At 57.9% G+C, this 19,970-nt stretch overlaps 2 protein-coding genes across 17 annotated transcripts in view; one reads left to right on the plus strand and one right to left on the minus strand.

Moving 5' to 3' along the window:
* The first annotated feature begins 1,140 nt into the window (after positions 1-1,140).
* Positions 1,141-14,670, plus strand: DPF1 (double PHD fingers 1). 11 transcript variants are annotated; one of them, XM_058707312.1, is made up of 12 exons: positions 1,144-1,302; positions 7,141-7,301; positions 7,394-7,501; positions 9,019-9,146; positions 9,405-9,494; positions 9,873-9,951; positions 10,150-10,281; positions 11,157-11,207; positions 11,301-11,420; positions 12,543-12,655; positions 13,236-13,359; positions 13,500-14,670. In XM_058707312.1, exons 1-12 carry the CDS (start codon positions 1,160-1,162, stop codon positions 13,568-13,570), a joined length of 1,320 nt encoding a protein of 439 aa, XP_058563295.1. In that variant the 5' UTR covers positions 1,144-1,159; the 3' UTR covers positions 13,571-14,670. The 11 variants fall into 11 exon arrangements, with proteins under 11 accessions (XP_058563303.1, XP_058563295.1, XP_058563306.1 ...); XM_058707313.1 differs by having other exon boundaries at positions 1,151-1,302; positions 13,236-13,347; XM_058707314.1 differs by having other exon boundaries at positions 1,151-1,302; positions 13,266-13,359.
* Positions 14,671-16,992: 2,322 nt separating this feature from the next.
* SIPA1L3 (signal induced proliferation associated 1 like 3) overlaps positions 16,993-19,970 on the minus strand; it is a 239,627-nt gene continuing 236,649 nt past the window's right edge. For all 6 annotated transcript variants that reach the window (XM_058707345.1, XM_058707339.1, XM_058707340.1 and 3 more), the window contains one exon: positions 16,993-19,296. In XM_058707345.1, coding sequence (XP_058563328.1) covers positions 19,153-19,296 — 144 coding nt within the window. In that variant the 3' untranslated portion in view covers positions 16,993-19,152. The remainder of the gene's footprint in view (positions 19,297-19,970) is intronic.

The raw sequence follows: 19,970 nt of genomic DNA on the forward strand, positions 1-19,970 counted from the left end.
TTGAGGGCAGACTGAGGACTTTGCACTTTATTCCAGTTATGAAAGAAGCCCCCGGAGGTTTTGAGCCCAAGAGCGTTGTGACGCCATATGTTTTAGGTAGCGCACTCTGACTGCCATGGGGAGAACAGACATGGGGTTGTCCAGGCGGGACACAGTGGTGGACAGTACCAGGTGGAGGGTGTGAAGGGAGAAGAGTGGGTAGATCCTGGATCTGCTTTGTGAATGTAGAGATAACACGATTTGCTGATGGGCTTGGTGTGTGTGTGTGTGTGTGTGTGTGTGTGTGTGTGTGTGAAAAAGAAGAGAGTCGATGATTGATTGCACTTAGAACAAAATCCATTTTCTTTGTAATGTCCTACAAGGCTCTACATGATCTGGGTTCTTGCCCTCTCCCCAACCTTGTCTCTCCCCTCACTCATTCTGCTCCGATCACACCAGCTTTCTTACTGATCTTTGCACTTGTCAAAGCGTGTTCCCTTTCCCCTCCTGTCTCCTGGCTGGAACTTCTCGGGTCTCAGCTCAAATGTCATCTTCTCAGAGAAGCCGTTTTATAGCATTCATAATTTTCTAAATTGATTTTGTCTATTTATTTTCTTCTTTGTCATCTTGTCTTTCTCCACTAAAAGGTGAGCTGCTTGAGAGCAGCGACTTTGGTCACTGCTCTGTGTCCCGTCCCAGTGCCTAGAAAAGTGCCCGGCACCTGGCAAGCACTGATTAAGTGAACAAAGACACCGATTAACCTCTGTGCTCGTTTACAGGCTGGCTTACACAGAAGAGACACCCAGACAAGCAGGCATAGACAAGAACACACAACAGATCCTTGTGTCATCCACATACCCTGGGGAGACCCAGAAGCCAGGGGCCACCTGCTCCCGCGCCCGCGGTTCCTGGTGGATGGAGAGCCCGAGGTGGGAATGGAGCACCTCCAGGGAGGCGGAAAAGATGCTCTGGGACGAGCCCAGCCCCGCCCTGTATCCCCAGCAGCCAATGGGCGTGTGGTCCTCCCGGCGCCCCCTGGGACGTGTAGTCCGGTCAGGGGCGCCCTCGGGCGCCGCTGTGCGCCCCTAGACTCCACGTCCCGTCGTGCGCCGGGAGGTGCGGGGATTGGCCGAGCCCCGCCCCCGGCCCGCCCCGCTCAGCTCGCGCCGCAGCCCCAAGAATGAATGAAATCGTAGCGCGCTGGGCGGCAGAGCGGGCGGCGCAGGCCGGGCTGGGCCCGCGCGCGGCGGCAGCAGCGCCCCGGGCCGGAGGCGGCCCAGCCGAGCGGGCCATGGCCACCGCCATTCAGAACCCGCTCAAGTCGTGAGTGTCCCCGCCGTTCACGTCCCTCCACCCCGCCCCCCACCCCTGGCCCTTCCCCCGCCTCTTGGGGAGGGGGACGCAGCGCGCGGAAGGTAGTTTAATGGGGGCCCTCCAGCTCGTCCCCCCCACCGCTGGGGGACCTGCCGCCCCTTGTTGCCCCTTGGGGTTGGGGGCGGGAGCCCCTTCAGGGTCGCGGGGGCGTCTCTTCTTTGTCGCTGTCAGTGAAGGAATGTGGCGCGGGTTGGGGGGTGGCGGAGGCCGTTTCCCCACCCAGAGTGGGGGTAGGGGCTTCCCGCTCCTCCTCCTCCATCTCTCCTTCTCCGGGTCTCCGGGGGCGCCGGGGGGCATAGGGCTGGGAGTACGAACGCCCAAGTCCAGACCTCAGCCTCCGGGGTCTTCACCACCCTCCTTCCCCCTCAGCAGAGCACCTTTCTCTTTCCTCTCTCCTTCTCCGGGGACCTCGGCCCGCGTGGCCGCAGGGTGGGAGCTGAGACGTCGGGGTTCCCGGTCGGATCCCTGCTGGCTCCCTTTTTTCCTCCCCGGGTCTTCGGGACCTAGAAGCTCCGACGCCCAGGTCAGTTTAGACCGTGGGATTCCTCCCTTTCCCCGCCCATACACATCTAACCAGAGCATCTGGGACCGGATGCTTCGGGAGAGGATGCTGGCAGCACCCTCAATCTCGGGGGATTCCCTCCCTTTCTCCCTGTCCGCGTCCCTCCTCTGAGCGTTAGCTTCCTCCTGGGCCCGGTGGCTGGGAACCTGGACGCCCGGGTTCAAGCCTAGCTCTGTCCCATCCCTCTCCTCTCTTAGCCACCTCTTTTCTCTCTCTTTCCATCTCTCGCTCTCGCTCCCTCTTCGGGATCCTGGACTCCCGGGTCCCAGCGCTCCCCACCCCCTTTCCTCCGGCGGTGACAGCGGGCTCAGAGTGACAGGCGCGCGGCCGTTCCCGCCCTCCCTCCCCGGCTGGCGAGCGCGGCACTCCCCTCCCCCTCCGCCCCTGCCCGGGGGGGGGGGGGTGGGGGTGGAGAAGGCGGAGGGCGAACGCCCGCGGCGCCGCACAAAGGGACTGTGGCGACCTCCCCCCCTTCCCCCAACCTCTTGCTCTCGCCGCCTTGACCTTGAGCAGCGCGTGTTGGGGGGTGGGGAGGGGGAAGGGGCCGGGAGCGCCCCCCAGCCTCCTAAAGGCCGGGCCTGATGGCTGGACCCTAGGCCCCCAGTTGTTTCTGGTTTCTGGCGGGGTCTGTTGGGAGAGGAGTGGGGCGGAGGTTAATAGGCACGCGCCTACACGTGTGGCTTTGCGGTGAGCAGGAGAGCTTGCAGGGCGTGTGCGGAGCCGGGGTCAGTGTGAGGAGGTGTGTGACGGTGACACCCTTCTGCTTCCCTCACTCTGTCTTAACACACAGACGGAGGTGTGCCCCACGAGGAACACCCTCGAGCTGGCTGGGACAGGGTTCCTGTGCAGGTTGGTGGATCTACAGGCATTCTGGCCTCCTCCCTCTGACCCTGGCCGGACCTCTTGGAGGAGGTCAGAGGAAGCGTTGGGGTGGGTGTGCCAGCGCCCTGCTTTGCCCTTCTTTGCTCTCCTCTTCAGACAGGTCCTGGGGTTGAGGGCAGAGACTGGTTTCTGAAAGAATGGGAGCCAAATCCCCTTGGGAGTGGGAGGCTGGAGGGAGTGCGAGGCTGGGTATTCTGACTACCTGGTTTCAAACCTCATCTTGAGCCCTAATTCTCCCCCTCCCTTCTCCCCCTCCTCCAGAGCCTCAGTGTTACCATCTGTGTACTGGGGACTCCTAACGGAGCCTATTATCCCATGGGGCTTGTGATCTTTGCAAAGCACTTAGTACAGAGCCTGACCCTGACTAAATGTAGTGATTAGTGGTCGTAGCATCAATATTGATTTCTCTTGCGGTCCAGTTCCCACATAGGGCATTGCGGGGGTCTGGGCAACGTTAGGGTGCGGGTGCCAGTGCCCTTCTTTGCTCTCATCTTCTAAGGCGTCTGCAGGGGTGGGGGTAGGGGGTGGAACTCCCCTGCTTGGGCAGGGGAGTTCAAGTGTGGGAGGGGGATCTGTGAGGGTTACTAGCGGTAGGGAAAGGGAGGCAAGTTTCAGCCTGGGTCTGGTGGGGGGGGCTCAATCGTGCTGGTGGACAAGGGCCTCTGGGGAGGTGATGGAGTTTTCTACACTCAGCCTCCAAGCCGATCAAATGGATGCAAGGGTTCTGGGGTGGGGCAGGAGTGAGCTGGGGTGTCTGAGGCTGGAGGTGTGGGGAGCAAGTGTAAGCATGTGTGGGTGGTGGGAGGTGAGAGAGGAAGGTGGCAAGGGCATTCTCTGAGCTGAGCTGCTGGGCAGAGGGGGAGGGCTTACTCTGGATGAGATACGGGGTAACCAGGGGAGGGGCCTGAAGACCAGAGTGAAAATGTGGGTACCATTCCAGGTAAGCATCCCCGACTTACTCTCCTTGCCACCTACTCTCAACCAGATATGAAGCAGAGACCTACTCTGTCCTGTTGCGGGTAGGGGAGGGGGGAAGGTCAAGGCCTTATCTGGGGGAGATGGGGGAGGGTTTGTGGTTTGTGGGAGGGGTCTGAGACACTAGAGGTGTGTGTGTGTGTGTGTGTGTGTGTGTGTGTGTGTGTAGAAGTGATAAGTATGGAAGACCTTGGGGGTGTCTCTCACCAGAGGGTAGGTAGGGGCATCAAGTGACAAAAGAGGTGAAGGCTATTATGCAGTCTGTCTGCCGGAGAGCCCCCTGGTGGACAAGGACATTTGTGGGCGTTTTTAATCCACGCAGGGGCTCAAACTTGAACACAAACTTTGGACCGGGGGGGGGGGGGGGGGGGGGGTTCCAGGTGAGTGTTGGTGCAGCTTGGTGGGTCAGCTCACTATCTGGGGATCGCTTAGGGTACAGTCTGTGTGAGTGACAGTGGGAAAAAGAAGGAAGTAAAAACGCACTTGGGTACAGATATCTAGGTGAGTGAGTCCCTCCCTTAGTCCCACCTTCAAAGAGCCACAAGGGGCTCAGATTCCTCATCTGGAAAATGGGGGGTAAAAATAGCATCACCCCAGAGGGTCATTATGAGAATTGCACCAGTGAATCAAGTACTTAGAACTGTGTCTGACACATCATGGGTACTCAGTATATTTACTCGTTCAACAAATACTGAGCATCTTTTATGTACCAGGCATTCCTCTTCTTCTCTTCCTCCTCCTCCTCCTCTCCCTCCTCCATCTTCTTCTTTTTTTTAAAGCTTATTTATTTTTATGAGAGAGCGTGCACGCACGTGCCCGCGTGTGAGCAGGGGAAGGGGCAGAGAGGGAGACAGCGTGGAAGCGGGCTCTGTGCTATCAGCGCAAAGCCCAACACGTGGGGCTCCAACCCACAAACTGTGAGATCTTGACCCCAGCCGCAGCCCGGACGCTCAATCGACTGAGCCATCCAGGCGCCCCAGGGTATTATTCTTTCTAGAAGGGTTGGCTATTTTACACCTTAACTACATATCAAATCCTCTTTGTGGAATGAGTGAAGTTTTACTGAACACTTACTACCTGCCAGGTACCTTTTAAAAACACTTTACACATATGTACTCATTTAATCCTTACGACAATCCAGTGAGGTGTCATCCTCATTTTACACGTGAGGAAACCGAGGCCCAGAAAGGTTAAGTCATTTGCCCAAGGCCACATGGCCACCAAATGGCAGAGCCAGGATTTGAATCCACAAGGTGTGGCTCCCGCTGCAAAGTAGCGCTGTGCGGTCTAGCCCGCGGAAGGAAGGGATAGAGCAGGGCGGGGTCACTGTGAGAGTGACGGCCCTGGAGGGACTAGATAGGGTTCTCTGGAGCTGGGAGGGACTGGGGAGGGGGGAGGGGGGAGGGGGGAGGGGGAGGTGTCAGTGAGCCAAGCGCAGGCTTAGCCGGTGGACGTCTGTATGGGCACCTCTTAGGTATCTCTAAGTCTCAGGGCATTGAAGTGTTTGTGTGAGTGTAAATGTACGTGAGTCTGTAAAGGTGTGGGAGTGAAGTGTGCGTGAGTCTACGTGGGAGGCTGTGAGTATACGTGTGAATGTGTGTGTAAACTGCCGTATGTGGGTGTGTGCGAGTCCAGGTGTGCATGTGTGAGTGTCTGCCCGGGAGACTAGATGTGCGTCTGGGCGAACGTGTGTGAGTGACTGCGCGCTCCCTGGGCCCCACCTCTGCACCCGCTTCCCCGCGGGGTCCCGCAGGTCCCCGGGCCCGGGACTACGACTCCCAGCATGGCCCGGGCGGGCCCGCCCCGTCGTCGTGATTGGCTGTGGTCCCGGTGCTCCCGCCCCGCGGGAATGAATGGATGGGCGGCCTCAGCGCCCGCCCGAGCGCTGGGAGGACCGACCCGGCGGGGACCTGCTGGGGGCAGGACCCGGGGAGCAAGATGGCCACGGTCATCCCCGGCCCCCTGAGGTGCTGCGGGCCGGCGGGAGGTGGGGGGAGGGCGCGCGGGCGGGTCTGCGCGGGCGTGTGTGTGTGGCGGCCGGGGGTGGGGCCGAAGGGGTGTCTGGGGGGCTGTCACCGTGGGCCGTGCTGCGCGGGGGTGCGAATGTGTGCGATCATGGGTCTCTGGCAAGAACGGTGTCCGATGCGCTGCTCCTGGACGAGCGGAGGGTGTGGGGAGCTCGGAGTCCTCTTCGGGTCCTTTTCGGGGAAGGGGGTCATGTCCCGCCCGGCGACCCCCGGGGTTGGGGAGAGAGTGAAATGGCCTGGAGGTGCGGGAGCCTTGGTAAACTTAAGTGAAGCCCACACTACCTTTGTCTTGGCGTGTGGAGTGTGTGTCACTTGTTTGTACTGTTATTTTTTTGTTTTTTTGTGTGTGTTTTTGGATATGTGTGTGGATATGTGTTTAATATCTTTCAGTCTACCAGGTATCTTGGGATATTTGGGTCTTTGAGTGTATGTACATGTCCTTTGAAGCCGCATCATTTGTGTTCTGTGTCTGGATTTGTAGTTGTGCGTGTATTTATGTGTACATTTTTGTGTGAATATGGGTGGATTTGCCTGTTTCTATATTGTATATGTGTATATCTTTGTGTTTGGATATGTGGTGTTTTAGATGTTGGTTTCTATATCGTGTATCTTTATGATTGTGTGTACGTGTGTGTCCTGTGTGAATCTGTGCGATTTCTTTGTATAGTGTGCCTGGACATTGTGTGTGTGTGCGTGTGTGATTTGTTTGTGTTGTGTCTTTAGATATGTGTGTAGGTGCACATGTGGGTAGTTTGTTTTAACATTTCTTCTAACATTTGTGTATGTGTGTGTCTTTGGTTGCACGAGTGTGTGTGTGAAGTGTGGTGTCTGTGATCTGTTTGCATGTTGTGTGTCTTTGTGTGGGTGCTTTGTTTATGTTGTGTGTCTTTGGATATGTGATGTGTATTTGTGCGTGGATATATGTGTGTTGTGCCTGTCCCACACTATGTATCTGCGATGTTTGTGGTTTTTTTCAGTAGATATTTGTGTGTGCACGTATGTGAGATTTGTCTGTTTCTCCTTTGTGAGTTTTGGGATATGTCTCTCTTTGTGTGTGAATCCTGTGTGATTTGTTTGTGTTGTGTATTTTGATATGTGCACGTATGGATGGGTCTTGGTGTATTTTTGTCTGTTTCTACATTATGTGTGTGTATCTACCGGTTGGCTCCGGGCCTGCTTGGGTCTCAGGTTGGGGGCTCCTGAGTCCAGGAGCGACAGGAGGGCAGAGACTGGAGGAGTCGGATCACCCATTCCCGAGCGGCGCGTTGAGGGAGGGGTGCTGGACGACCCGGCCCTCCTGCCCTTGGTGACAGCCACTCGCCCGCTCGCTCGCCCTCACAGCCTAGGCGAGGACTTCTACCGCGAGGCCATTGAGCACTGCCGCAGCTACAACGCGCGCCTGTGCGCTGAGCGCAGCCTGCGCCTGCCCTTCCTCGACTCGCAGACCGGCGTGGCCCAGAACAACTGCTACATCTGGATGGAAAAGACCCACCGCGGACCTGGTACCCGCTGGGAAGGCAGGGGCGGGGTGGGGCGGGGCGGGGCAGCGGCTTTGCGGCGGCGTTCCGGTCCTCACCGCCCTCCTCACCTGCAGGTCTGGCCCCGGGACAGATCTACACGTACCCCGCGCGCTGTTGGAGAAAGAAACGGAGACTTAACATCCTGGAGGACCCCAGACTCCGGCCCTGCGAGTACAAGATCGGTGGGTGGAGCTCCATCCTGTGCCCCGGGGTGGCCCCAGCCGGGCCCGGGGCAAACGCTGATCCGTGTGTGGTGACGCCTGTGTGGTTCTGAGCATTTGCCTTTATTTCCCTTCTAGCGAGTGTCTGCAGGTGTGTGTCTGGCTGTAGTCCAGACATTCTCCGGTTTTCCCTGAGTGACTGCTTTGGACTTGGACGTGTCTTCTCCTACTGGGGCCCAGGTGTATTCCGGGGCCCGGTGCTATCTGTTAGGTGCCTAGGTGGCTCCTCCCCGGTGAACTGGGATGTGCTGCTGTGCGGCTGTCTTTCTTCCTGTGGGCGCCTGAGTGTGTGTGCGTGTGTGAGAGTGCCTGGTGGTAAGCCTTTGCGTCGGTAGTGGAGTGGATGTAAGTATCTGTGTCTCTTTCTAGGTGTTTCCAAGGACATTAGAGGGTTTGTTTCATCTCGTGTGTGTCTGGTCTCCCAGAGTGTCCGGCGGTTTCTGGGTGTGTCTGAGTGCATCGGGGTGTCTGGTGTCTCTTCTTTTGAGTGTCTGGATGCTTTGGAATGTCTGGGAGAATCTCTTCCCCTAGTATCTGCTATGTCAGGTGTATCTCTGCCCACGTGTGCTGGTCCAACCGGACCGTCTGGCCTTATCGCTTCTTGAATGTGACCAGCACTGTTAGAGTCACTGGCTCTTTCTCTTCCCTCGTCCTCTGTGTGGGTCCAGGTATATTGAAGTGTCCATCTGTGTGGGTTTTTTTTTTAAAGTTTGTTTGTCTGTTTGTTTATCTAGAGAGTGCCCACACGGGCTGGGGAGGGGCGGAGAGAAAGCCGGAATCGCAAGCGGGTACCCTGCCACCAGAGCAGAACCTGCTGACCTAAGCCGATCAAGGCGCCATGGAGTGTCCATCTGGCTGTCTTTCTGGGTGTGTCGATTGCCTCAGAGGCGCCGTGTGTGGCTCCCCTGTGTACGTCCGTGTGTGTCCATCTGAGTAATTCTCTCCAGATGTGTCTGTCTGGATCTCCCCTGTGTGTGTCCACATGTCTGGTAGGGTCTGGCTGGGTGTTCCTTACGTGGATGTAGGTATAGCTGACGATTTAGTGTCTCTTTCTGATTGTCTCTGGGTGTATCCCAGGGTTTGGATATGTTTCCTCTACATGACTGGGTGTATCTGAGTGTCTGGGTGTATCTCCTCCTTTGTGTGTCTGGCTGTCTCCAGATGATCCGTCTGTATCTCCCATGTGTACCCTGTTTGAGAATCTGTGTTTCTCCACGTGCATCCAGGTGTAAGTGAGGGAGGGTCTGGCGCGTCTCCGTCTGAGTGTGTCTGAGCGGATCCGAGGGCCTGGCCGTGTCTTTCCCAGGTCTCGGCCTCCTTCCCAGTATGCGTGATTGAATCTTTGAGTCTGTTGCTGGTCGAGTGTGGGAACACCTTTTTCCTGAAGCAAAGGGCATGGCTCCCCAACCTGGGCAGTTTGAGAAATCCTCCAGGGACAACTTCCCCACTTGACCTCCCCACCATGGCCTTGTCCCCAGATTGTGAGGCACCCCTGAAGAAGGAGGGTGGCCTCCCCGAAGGGCCTGTCCTCGAGGCGCTACTGTGTGCTGAGACAGGGGAGAAGAAGATCGAGTTGAAGGAGGAGGAGACCATTATGGACTGCCAGGTGGGACCACCCCTCAGGGGCCCCGGCCGCCTTGTCACCCCCGCCACCTGCCCTGGCGCACCCTGTTCCCGCTCTCCGATCTCCCCTGGTTCCCTAGGGCCTTTGGGCCTCCTAAGTCGCATCCTTCCACACCTCATCTCTGTTCGGAAGACCTCCCTGCTTGCCCTGCGCCCCCAGTCTCCAGCTGTGTCCGCAACTCCCACAGAGAAGGACAGCATCCCCCATTTTCTTGACCTCAGTCTCCCTTCTGGTGTCCAGAAACAGCAGCTGCTGGAGTTTCCACATGATCTCGAGGTGGAAGACTTGGAGGATGACATTCCCAGGAGGAAGAACAGGGCTAAAGGAAAGGTATCACCCCCAAATCTTTCTCCCTCACCTCTCTCCTCAGTGACGGATCCCATACACTGAGCGTTTATCGTGGTCAGACCCTAACCCAGTTTGGCCTCACCTAATTCCCAGAGCAGCCTGAAGGGGTAGAGGATTTTATGCCCATCGCACAGAAGAGGACGCTGAGGCTCAGATATATGAACCCATTGGCAAAACAGAGATTGTATAGTGGGTCAGAGCCGCCTTCACACCCATGAGGAAGCCTCTGAGAGGTCAAGGGGGTTACTCGAGGCCCATAGTCAGGAAGTGGCAGAGCTGCAGTTCACCTTTCAGGCTCCAGTGATGAAAACTCTTTCAGTTGCCTCCCTTCTTGGCCCCTCATCCCGCCTCTCCCCCCAGGCATATGGCATCGGGGGTCTCCGGAAACGCCAGGACACCGCATCCCTGGAGGACCGAGACAAGCCGTATGTCTGTGATAGTGAGTCCTTCTGAAGAGGGGGAAAGAGAGAGTGGGGCCTAGGGACCTCTCCCCTGCTGGCCCCCTCCCTCCTGTTCTAGAGCCCGGCGGGAGGGGATGCTCAGGCCTCTGGCAGAGGGGGGAGGTGTGATCCCCGAGGCCAGGGTGGAAGCCGCATGGGCTGGGAGGGCTGACCGGCCCTCCCTGCTCGCTCTCCAGTCTGTGGGAAACGGTATAAGAACCGGCCAGGGCTCAGCTACCACTACACCCACACCCACCTGGCTGAGGAGGAGGGGGAGGAGAACGCCGAGCGCCACGCCCTGCCCTTCCACCGGAAAAACAACCATAAACGTGAGCAGGCAGGCGGGCTGTGGGGTAGTGAGGGGCCCCGGGAGTGGGGGCTGAGGAGCCTGGGAGGGAGGGGGCACATTAGACATTTCTGGAAAATCTCCAGCTCAGCGGTCCCCTCCCCCCACCGACCATGGGGATGCTGGCTCTGGGGTTGCCATGGCAACCAACCATCTCTCCCTCGCTCCCGGCCGGGCGTAATATTTCTGGGTCTGATTTATTGTTTCAATTAGAGCTTGGGGAGGGGGGTGATAGATGACTCCCCTCCCTCTCTGCCTCCTGTTCTCCCTTTTTTGCTAAGCTTTGGCTGAGGGGCAGGGTCTGTGGCCTGGGAGCCCTTGGCGCCTGCCCGTGCCAATCTCGTGGCAGCCCTGACAGCCGAGGGATGGGAGAGGGCTCAGGAGAGGCTCCGCCAGCGGAGAAACTGTCTTCGCACCCACCTCTTGGTGGGAGAGGGCGGTCTCTTCACCCCGTCCTCACCACGCACCGGGCACCTCTGTGTTCAGAATTTTTCTTGTGAACATCCGTCTGTTTGCATATCAGATCTTGGCCAGTGGTACCCCCAGTTTTTATCTAGTCGGGGCTTAGTTGGCACTGGTTGTGTGGTAGAAAGGGGAAGCAGGGGGGCTCTTCCTAAAGCTGTTATTTGCCAGTTTTGCCTAATAAAGAGTGAGTTGTCCTCAAAGAGTTCGGGGCTCCTGATGAGAATTATTTGGGCTCCCATCCCTGTTCTGCCGCGGCCACAACTTGGGGTAGCTACTCTCTCTCCTTACCTCCCCCATGCCTGGATAAAGGGGTCCACCCCGGGGCTGAGGCTGGGGGGCAGGGTGGAGCCTTGCCTATGGTGAGAGCCCCTCTCTCTGTCCCCCCAACCCCAGAGTTTTACAAAGAATTGGCCTGGGTCCCTGAGGCACAGAGGAAACACACAGGTAGGGACGCCTCCCTCTGCCCCTACTTGTGCAGCAGCCTTTGACTAGGTGCCCCCGCCCGCCTATGTCAACCCCCCGCCTGCTGTCTTTCAGCCAAGAAGGCGCCCGATGGCACTGTCATCCCCAACGGCTACTGTGACTTCTGCCTGGGTGGCTCCAAGAAGACGGGGTGTCCCGAGGACCTCATCTCCTGTGCTGACTGTGGGCGATCAGGTGATACCCTCACCTGAGGTTGCTGGGGGCCCGGGTGGAGGGGACGCCAGGAGTCCCGATCTGGAGGCTGGGAGGCAGAGAAGTGCGGCCTGGGGCTGGGGGCATCCAGAGCTGGTGGAGTGGACTCAACTGCTGAGGACCTTGGGAAACTGGGAGGGGGAGGGGTGGTCAGAGAGGCTCTGGGAATAATGGGATGCGGGCATCACGGCGTTGCCGGTCATAGCACGTGCTTAGCATGGCACGAGGGGCATTGAAAGGTGGTTGCCAAGGCATTGTGGGTAGGGAACCGTGATAGTGAGTAATGGATGGCCGTTGCCTGGGCACTGTGGATAACCGAGGGCGCTTGCCATGGAGTTGCGGTTAGTGGGATGTGGTTTCCCAGGGTGGGCTTGTAGGTAATAGACTGTGGTTGCCTCAGCACGGTGGGTAATGAATTGTGGTTGTCATGGTATCACGGGGAGTGCGATAGGGTTGTCACGGCAACGGGGTAGCGTGGAACGTAACTTGTGGCACCGGGTGGCGGCTGAGGGGGTCTCCACACTGGGGTAGTGCGACGGCTGTGGGATCGGCGTCGCGCGGTACCGCCGGGAACACTTCGGTCGCCCGCCCGTCCTGGGGGACGGGCGTTGGGTCACAGGGAACCCAGAGCGTGGGGACCCCACTGTGGAAGACGGTTGCCATGGCGCCGTGGCTGGGAGGACGTGGCTGCCGCGTTACTGTGGTTAACGGAACCTGTCGGCCACTCTGCTGTGGGTAATGGAATGTGGCTGCCTCAGCACAGCGGCTAACAGAATGTGGCGGCCCGGGTGTTGTGGGTGGTAGAAAGTGGTTGCCACAGCACTGCGGGTAATGGAATGCGGTTGCCATGGTATTCTGGGGAGCAGAATGTGGTTACCATGGTGGCTGGTAGGAGACTGGTGGCCACGGTCGCGGCAGCGCTGCTTGCGGTACGGTCGCTGGGCACCGTGCGCGGGGCGGGGTCGGGCTGTGGGCCACGGGAGCTCCTCCGGCCCCAGGACCCAGGGGTGGGGGCCGAGCCGTCTCCTCCCCGGGGGGGGGGGGGGTCAGTCACCACCGGGGGCGTGGTGAGCCCTAACTGCATCCCTGCCCCTTGGCCCCCAGGACACCCCTCATGTTTACAGTTTACGGTGAACATGACGGCGGCCGTGCGGACCTACCGCTGGCAGTGCATCGAGTGCAAGTCCTGCAGCCTGTGCGGCACCTCGGAGAACGACGTGAGTGCCCGCCCGCCTCCCCTGGGACATGCCCCCAGGTGGCCTCCCGTCCGGCACCTCCGCCTCTGCCAGTCGGGCCTAAAGCCTTTCCCTGGAGCCCCTCCCTGGTGAACACTAGTAACCTGTATTATTATTATTGCTTAGTGTCCATTAACTGAGCCCGGCACTTAGTGCTCCTCATCTCTCTGACTCCTCCCAACCACCCTCCGAGGTAGGTGCTCTCGTTCCCACTCCGCAGAGAAGACGCTGAGCTCAGAGAGGGGAAATGACGTGCCCGAGGTCACGTCTAGGAAATTAGTAGAGCTGGGAACTGAACCCAACGTCCATTGCTTCCAGAGCTGGTGTCAGACCATCTCGGTGGCGTTTGAAGTGTTCCACAGAATCTATAAAACCCAGACTGCGAATTGCAAACCGGCCGACCACAGGGGTGTTTTGCTTGGCCAAGCAGGGTTTCGCAAAGATTCCGTGATGCGAAGCCCGTCTCGGAGCCCTTTCTCGTGGGAGGGACCGCCTTCCCCGGCCCCTTTGACCTACCCCTGCCCCAGCCCCCCACCCCGGTTTCTGGTGCCCGTGCCCCCAGGGTGCCAGCTGGGCGGGTCTCACCCCCCAGGACCAGCTGCTGTTTTGTGACGACTGCGATCGGGGTTACCACATGTACTGCCTGAGCCCCCCCATGGCGGAGCCCCCGGAAGGTGAGAGAAGAGGTGGGCATGACACGGGGGCGGGTGGGTCGGAAATTGTCTTCCGGCTGGTGAAGACCAAAGACCGTGTCTGCTGGCTGGGAGGTTGGGTCAGCCTCTTGGGGACCCGGGCCTAAATCCCTGTCCTCTGGCCACCCTCACAGGGAGCTGGAGTTGTCACCTCTGTCTTCGGCACCTGAAAGAGAAGGCCTCTGCCTACATCACCCTCACCTAGGCCTGGCTCTGGCTCACCCGGACCTCTGGGGTGGTGCTTACCTATCTGCCTCTCGGAGCTCCTCCACGCTCTCTCCGCCCTCAGTGCCCCACAGTGGAGGGGGACAGGGGAAGCCTGAGAGGGGGCGGGGCCACCCCCTTCCCTCTGTGCAGGTGGAATGTTTGCCCTGTGGGTTGGTGGGCCCAGCAGGGCCCCTCTCCCTTCCTCCCTCCTTCCCCATCCCTTGGCGAATGGGCACCGGGGGCTTCTGCTCCCCTCAAAGCCATACCCCGCCTCTGGGCGGGCATGAGGGGTGGTAGATGCCAGCCCGGGGCACGGACACAGCGTTTTTCTAAAGAAAAAGTCAAAAAGTTAAAAAAAAAAAAAAAAAAAAAAAGAAAAAAGAAATTAATATATACAAAGAGTCCTATAAGGCCTGGCTGGGTGGAGGGGGTGCTGCCGAGCACATCCACTGGGCACCGGTCTATGCCAGCTTCCTGCCTACCAGCCCCACCCCCCAGTTTCTGGAGTTGCAGCTGTCCCACCTCCTCACCCAATGTGGGCACCGTCCCCCTTCGTGCCCAGGGCAGGTGGGTGTGGTGTCCACCCTCGCCCCCTCTTGGTGCCCACCGTGGATACTGCATGATGTGAACCATGGTTTTGAACTCCGTTCCTGCTCCCTCCCTGAGAGCCCCACCCTGCCCGCTCTGTGCCTGCCGCCTGCCCTGGCTGGTGGGCGTCGGCTGGGGGGGCAAGGCGGGCAAGGCGGGCCCCTGCCCAGCGCCTGCTGGAATGAGAAGCACAGACTCTACAACGGACTAGTTTTTCCCCGTTCCCCTGCTCCAGTTCCCCACCGGCCAGGCCGGGCTGCCCCCTGCCACCCTCGCTGGCCATTTTGGGGGTAGCGAGGGGGCGTGGTTGTTTCTTGTGGTTGTGTGTTTGTTGTTCGGGTTAAAAAAAAGGGAAATTGAGACTGCAAGTGGGGGGAGGTGGTGGGTTTGGGGGGGGTCTCCCCCAATCCAGGCATGCCCCCTCCCTTGTAAACGAGTCTCCTTTATTGCCTGCCTCTGCTGTGAATTAACTTGTTCTGTGTATTAAACTGGGCCTGACCCCTCTGCCCACGACTGCCTCGTTCTCCAGGCTGGACTGGGGCACCACCAAGAAGGGGAGATGGGGGCCTCCTAGGGGGAGACTTGACCAAGGTTAACAGCTGGAGCCGGCCCGACCTCCATCTCCCTCCATCTCCCCCCTGCACCCCGCCTTTCTCTGGCTTTGTCCCAGCTCCTCCCAGCCTCGCTGGGAAAGGAGAGGGGGGATGGGGTGGAGGGGGCTCCCGCCCAGCCAGCTGTGGTTGCCCTGGCAACGGACTGCTGCAGCTGCAGTGAGCAGCAGTGAGGGGGGAGGCGGGAGCTGGGGCCTGGGGGAAGGGATGGAAAGATGAAGAGGCCGCCCCTCCCGGGCTATGGTAGGCGGTGGGGGTGCCCAGAGCACCTCCTCTGGGTCCCCAGAGCGCCTCACCTGGGGTCCCCCATCCGGATGTGGGGCAAAGAGCGGAGGGGAAAGGACCAAGGAGAGAATGACAGGCACACGAGGTTGGGCGGGAGGCAGATTTGGGCGAGGTGGGATGAGGAGAGAACCAGGACGCTGAAAGATCAGGAGAGAGACACAGAGCCACACATTTATAGAGAATCAGAAAAAGAGCAGGAGAGGGAAGAAATAGATCTGGAGAGAGAGGTAGATGAGTGAGCCACAGGAGTGACAGGAGGGGGGAGAACAGAAGAGATATGGAGATTCAGTGGGAGAGGGAGACATCAGGGAGAGACAGAAGGAGGAAGGAGCCGGTGATTTAGGGAAGCGGGAGAGATTCAGTGAGGGGAAGTAGAGAACCAGGGCACATAAATTAGGAGAGAGGCCAAAGAATAAGAGGGAGGCACATTTGGGGTTAGAAAGATACAGTCAGGATCCAGGGACAGGCCAAGTCTCAGGACAATGACACAGAGATGAGACTTCGTGGGAGAGAAGGACAAAGAATTTGGGGGGACAATAGAGAAACGTGGAGAGAGCCAAAGGTATAAAGGATTCAGAGGTTGGCTGGGGAAGAGAGCCAGGGGTGATGGGAGGGAGAGAGATGGGGGGAGGGTGCAAGAGGGCACTCGTGGGATGGCCGAGGAAGTTGGAAACTGGGGCAAGATCAAGATGGGGAAGGGACCAGCAGGGCACAGTGTGGGTGCAAGTTGCGGGGCGTCGGACGTTGGTGTGTGTCACAGGCTCCAGGAGAGAATGTGAGAACAGCTTGTTCCATGGTTCCCATGCCGGTTGGGGGAGGGCCGAATGGGGAGGAGATGGGGCCTCAAGAAGGGCGGAGACTGGGAGAGTGTCTGGAACACTCTAGAATTTTTAGATGTGGAAATAGCTGGTCCACCTCCTCTGGAAAAACGATATATACCCGTTTTGGAAAAAGATGTTTTTTTTGGGGGGGGGAGGGGAGAGGCTGAGTCAGAGGAGCATCAGGTTTTAGCTCAGAGATGGAACACTCCATGACAGGTAAGTGGGTGGGGTGGGTCAGGAAGATCTAGCCACCTGGCCAGCCCTGTCAAGAGGCTGGGCCGCTTCTCAGATCCGGACTTCCCACAAGAGTCCAGACCTTGGATTTTCACGTGGAATTCTGATTCAGAAAATCGGTTGGACCCTGATCCCCAGGTCAAACCGCAAGTGTTTCACCAGGGCAGATGCAGATCCAGGCCAGGAGTTTAAGGCCTCTCCCCAGCTAGGAGAGCCCCTAGAGGGAGGCCTGACCCAGGGGTGAGGTCATGGGACACCCCCACCTCACTGTGCTCCCCTTGGCCTGGAAGCAGGGGCTGATTTGCACCCCAAACCACCAACCAGTTGACTGGCAGCGGGAGGCCTACTCCCACCGATGGGGGCGGGGACATGCAAATAAGCCAGCACCGGGAGGGTGTGGCCTGGGGAGACCGCAGCCAAAGGAGACAGGGGCCCCTTGGTTCTTTCTGAGTTGGCTTTCAAAGGGCAGATTTACCAAGCTGGAAATCCGGCTTTATGGCCAACCTCCAGATTTTTAAAAGTTTGACCACTAAATCTAAAACCAGCGCAACTCCGTGGGCTAGGTCTGGCTTTCTGGCCTCCAGTATATGACTTCTTCAGTAGAAGCTCCCTTTTTAACTTAAGGACTTTTTAATTCTCAGTGTTGGATTCCTGTCATTTGGGTTTCAAGGCTGGTTCTTAGGGAAGTGTGTGTTTGTGCGTGAGAGAGAGACAGAGACAGAGAGACAAAGGGAGAGACAGAGGGAGAGAGAGACAGAGAGAGAGAGAGAGGGAGAGAGATGGCGTTTGGGACCAGGGGGATGGGGGAGGAGGCTGACGCTGGACCACACCCTCCCATCAGTGACTCCAGGCAGCTGCCCAGCTAGTGAACACACAAGCCATTTCTATGAAACATTTATTTCCTTTGAAACCTCCAGAAACATGCCAGAAAATTCTCAAGACAGGGATAGGAAAAAAAAAAAAAAAAAAAAAAAAAAAAAAAAAAAGACAATAAAGAATAAAAAATCCAAATGAAATCAGCATATGAAAAAAAACCCCTGCTATCTTCAAGCCTTCAGATTGAACACTAACCTCAAATTAAATAGATTTGTTTTGCAGAGATCCTTAAAAAACAACAGAAAACAAAACCAAAAATCATAATTTACACTTGTCAATGTACATGATTAGGTCCCCAAAATGATTCAAATGATCTGAAGAGATGAGGAGAACTTAAAAAAAAAGAGGGGGGGCAGCCTCCAGGTTAGGGTCTGAGGAAAAGGCGGTGGGGAGGTCCTGGAGAACCCTTCCAAAAAGGGGTGGGGAAGAGGGGCAGAGATATCACAGTAGTTGGCCAGGACTGAGGACCAAGCAGGTCCCACCTTGAAGCCCTCATCTCACACCACAGGTGAGGGAAAGGAGATGGCAGCTGAGGGCTTCTCGAGGGACTGCGGTGTGGCTGGGGTCAGAGGTTGATCACAGGGAGACAGGAGCGCCCTTTTCTCTTGCCCCAGCCGGCCGGCCCAGTGTGGCACCTCCCTGTCCAGCCCGGCACCTCTCTGTGTCCTGTGCAGTTCCAGAGCCCCCTGCCCTGAGGTTTCTGGCCTCAAAGAGAAAGCAGGGGGCGGGGTGTCTCTGGACAAAGGCTGGACGACCTGCTGCTGGCTTCCAGCCCAGAGGGTGCTGCTCGGAGCCGGGCCAGCTCCCCCTGCCTGGGGCCTCCCAAGATAGGAAAGGCCGCCCACCTGCCCACCCTGACTTTATCCCTCTGAGTCCTCCCACTGAGTCCCAGTCCACGGGGGACACACCTTGATCCTCAGCTTGAGGTTGGGGGAATCCACAGATTGTGGCCATACAGACTTGTTCTGGCGCAACTCTACATGAAAAAATAAATATATATATATATATATATTTTTTTTTTTTTGTTTTTAAAGGAAAAAAAGAAACTCTGTTTCCTGGGTGAACAGCGTAGTACCACTCTGGCTCGGCTGCCTGGCAAGCTGCCCCTTATTGCCTTTAGAGAACCAGCGTCTCATGGGGGGGGGTTCACACAGCAAAGCACTCCCCAGGAAGCACAGTGAGGGTGTCCGGGCGTCCGCTTGCGAAGGGAAAACAGAACCAGAGAGGAGTTGCAGGCTGTTTTCTCTCCAGCCCTGACCGGAGGGCTGCGTGGAGCCCCTCCTGGTGCCCGGAAGAGGCCCTGGCTGTGCGGTCGGAGCTGGTGGGGCCTGGGGAGGAGAGACAGGGCTTCGCTGCCTGGGGCCAGGGCAGTAGCTGGAAGGTGGCATGGCCTGGGCGCTGTGGCCTTTGGCGGTCGAGGGGCGGATAGAAAAAAGACGGTATAAACAGTCCCGAGTGTGCAAATAGAGTTTCCCCTCAAAGAAGTTGACTTTGGATGCTGGGGGTGTCCTCTCTCCATCCAGGGTCCCAAGAAAGAAGTGAAACTCTAACAAAGTGCTCCTGGCTGCTTTTTGGAAGAGCGAGGTTGGGAGGGGATACTGTCCGTGCCATTTGGAGCTAGTGCACTGGGACTGAGACCCCTGGCCAGTTTCCACACAGGCCTTCATCTCTCTGGGGCCGAGGGGAAGCACGGGCCAGTTTCACACTGGTTTTTCATGCAGGGGGCTTGGCCCCACAAGCCCAAACTCTGTTGCACGTGGTGAAGAAACCTGGTTTGTGGACTCCTGGAGCTGCGGGGTTTGGAGACACACACCTGCCCTCCCTCTCCCCTTCCTACAGCTTCTGATGGCTTGGTCCTAGGAAGAGGCTAGATGGGCCTCCTGGGTGCGGTGTGGGCACGGTCCAGTCCCCAGGGACCAGAGATGGGCAGTTCAGAGGGAGGCCTGAGACCATGTCATCTTGTGGGGCAGGAGGACCTTGAGCAGACCACAGCTCACAGCCCGGGGCGGGGCCTGCGGCCATCCAGGGTTTCCGTGTCCACGAGGAGGGCGGTGGGGCCCTGGCTGGGTTATCGTGGTCATACCCGCAACTGGGAGCGAGCCAAGGGAGACAGGAGAGCGGGAGCCCGAGGCTGGCCCGGGCAGGGGTGGGGGCGGCTCGCCGCCTCAGAGCTCCTTCTTCTCCCTGCAGAAGATCTCCGCGAACTTGCGCAGCTGCTCGCTGGCGGCCTGTGACTCCTCCTGCAGGCGCTGGTTGTTCTGGCGTAAGCTGGCCACCTCCGACTGCAGCACGGCCTTGTCCTGCTTCTCCTGTGGAGTGGGGCCAGCGTCAGCGGGTGGGCACAGACGAGGCCTCCTGAGCCAGGCGGCCAGGGGTTCAAGCCCCAGCTCTTCTTCTCAGCGGCTTCGTAACCGTGGGCAGACTGCCTCATCTCTCTGGACCCATTTCCTCAACTCTTCCAACAGACCTCACTGTAGTTACCACCACCCCGTTTTACCCTCATGGCCATCTAAGGACTCGGGGACTGTTAGCCTCAGTTTCCTGAGAGAGGAAACCCAGCCTCTCCTAACGGAAAGTGGGGAGCTTGGGATGCGGGCGCAGGCTGCCCGCCATACAGGCTCCCTTGGCCTTTCAGAGACGCCCTTCCAGGACATGACACATCTGAAGGCCGCTGACTTGTCCAAGCTCAGGCAGTATTAGATGGTGGGGTCGGATTTGAACCTGGGCCCCTATGATTCCTGTGCTTGAGGCTTCCACATTATACTCTGCCACCTTTTTGGTTTTTTGCCCAAAAGTATATAAAGCAACAAGTGGAAGTTCTCTGCCCTTATTTCTCTCCTCATTCTTCTACACCCTGGAGGTACGTATAATGAACAATTTGGAACGTTGCCTTCTAGATAACCCTCTGCCCTGTGGATGTTAATTTTTTTTTTTTTTTTTTAAAGTATGACAATGTTCTGTAGCTTGCTCAGTTTTTACTTAA

This window comes from Neofelis nebulosa, chromosome 17 (genome assembly GCF_028018385.1).
Source record: "Neofelis nebulosa isolate mNeoNeb1 chromosome 17, mNeoNeb1.pri, whole genome shotgun sequence".
NCBI lineage: Eukaryota > Metazoa > Chordata > Mammalia > Carnivora > Felidae > Neofelis > Neofelis nebulosa.

Coding starts and splice junctions, on each gene's coding strand:
- DPF1 (XM_058707312.1), top strand. CDS start 1,160: ATGAATGAAATCGTAGCGCGCTGGGCGGCAGAGCGGGCGGCGCAGGCC. Junction 7,502..9,018: donor GCCCTGCGAGTACAAGATCG/GTGGGTGGAGCT, acceptor CCTTGTCCCCAG/ATTGTGAGGCACCCCTGAAG. Junction 13,360..13,499: donor CCCGGAAGGTGAGAGAAGAG/GTGGGCATGACA, acceptor CCACCCTCACAG/GGAGCTGGAGTTGTCACCTC.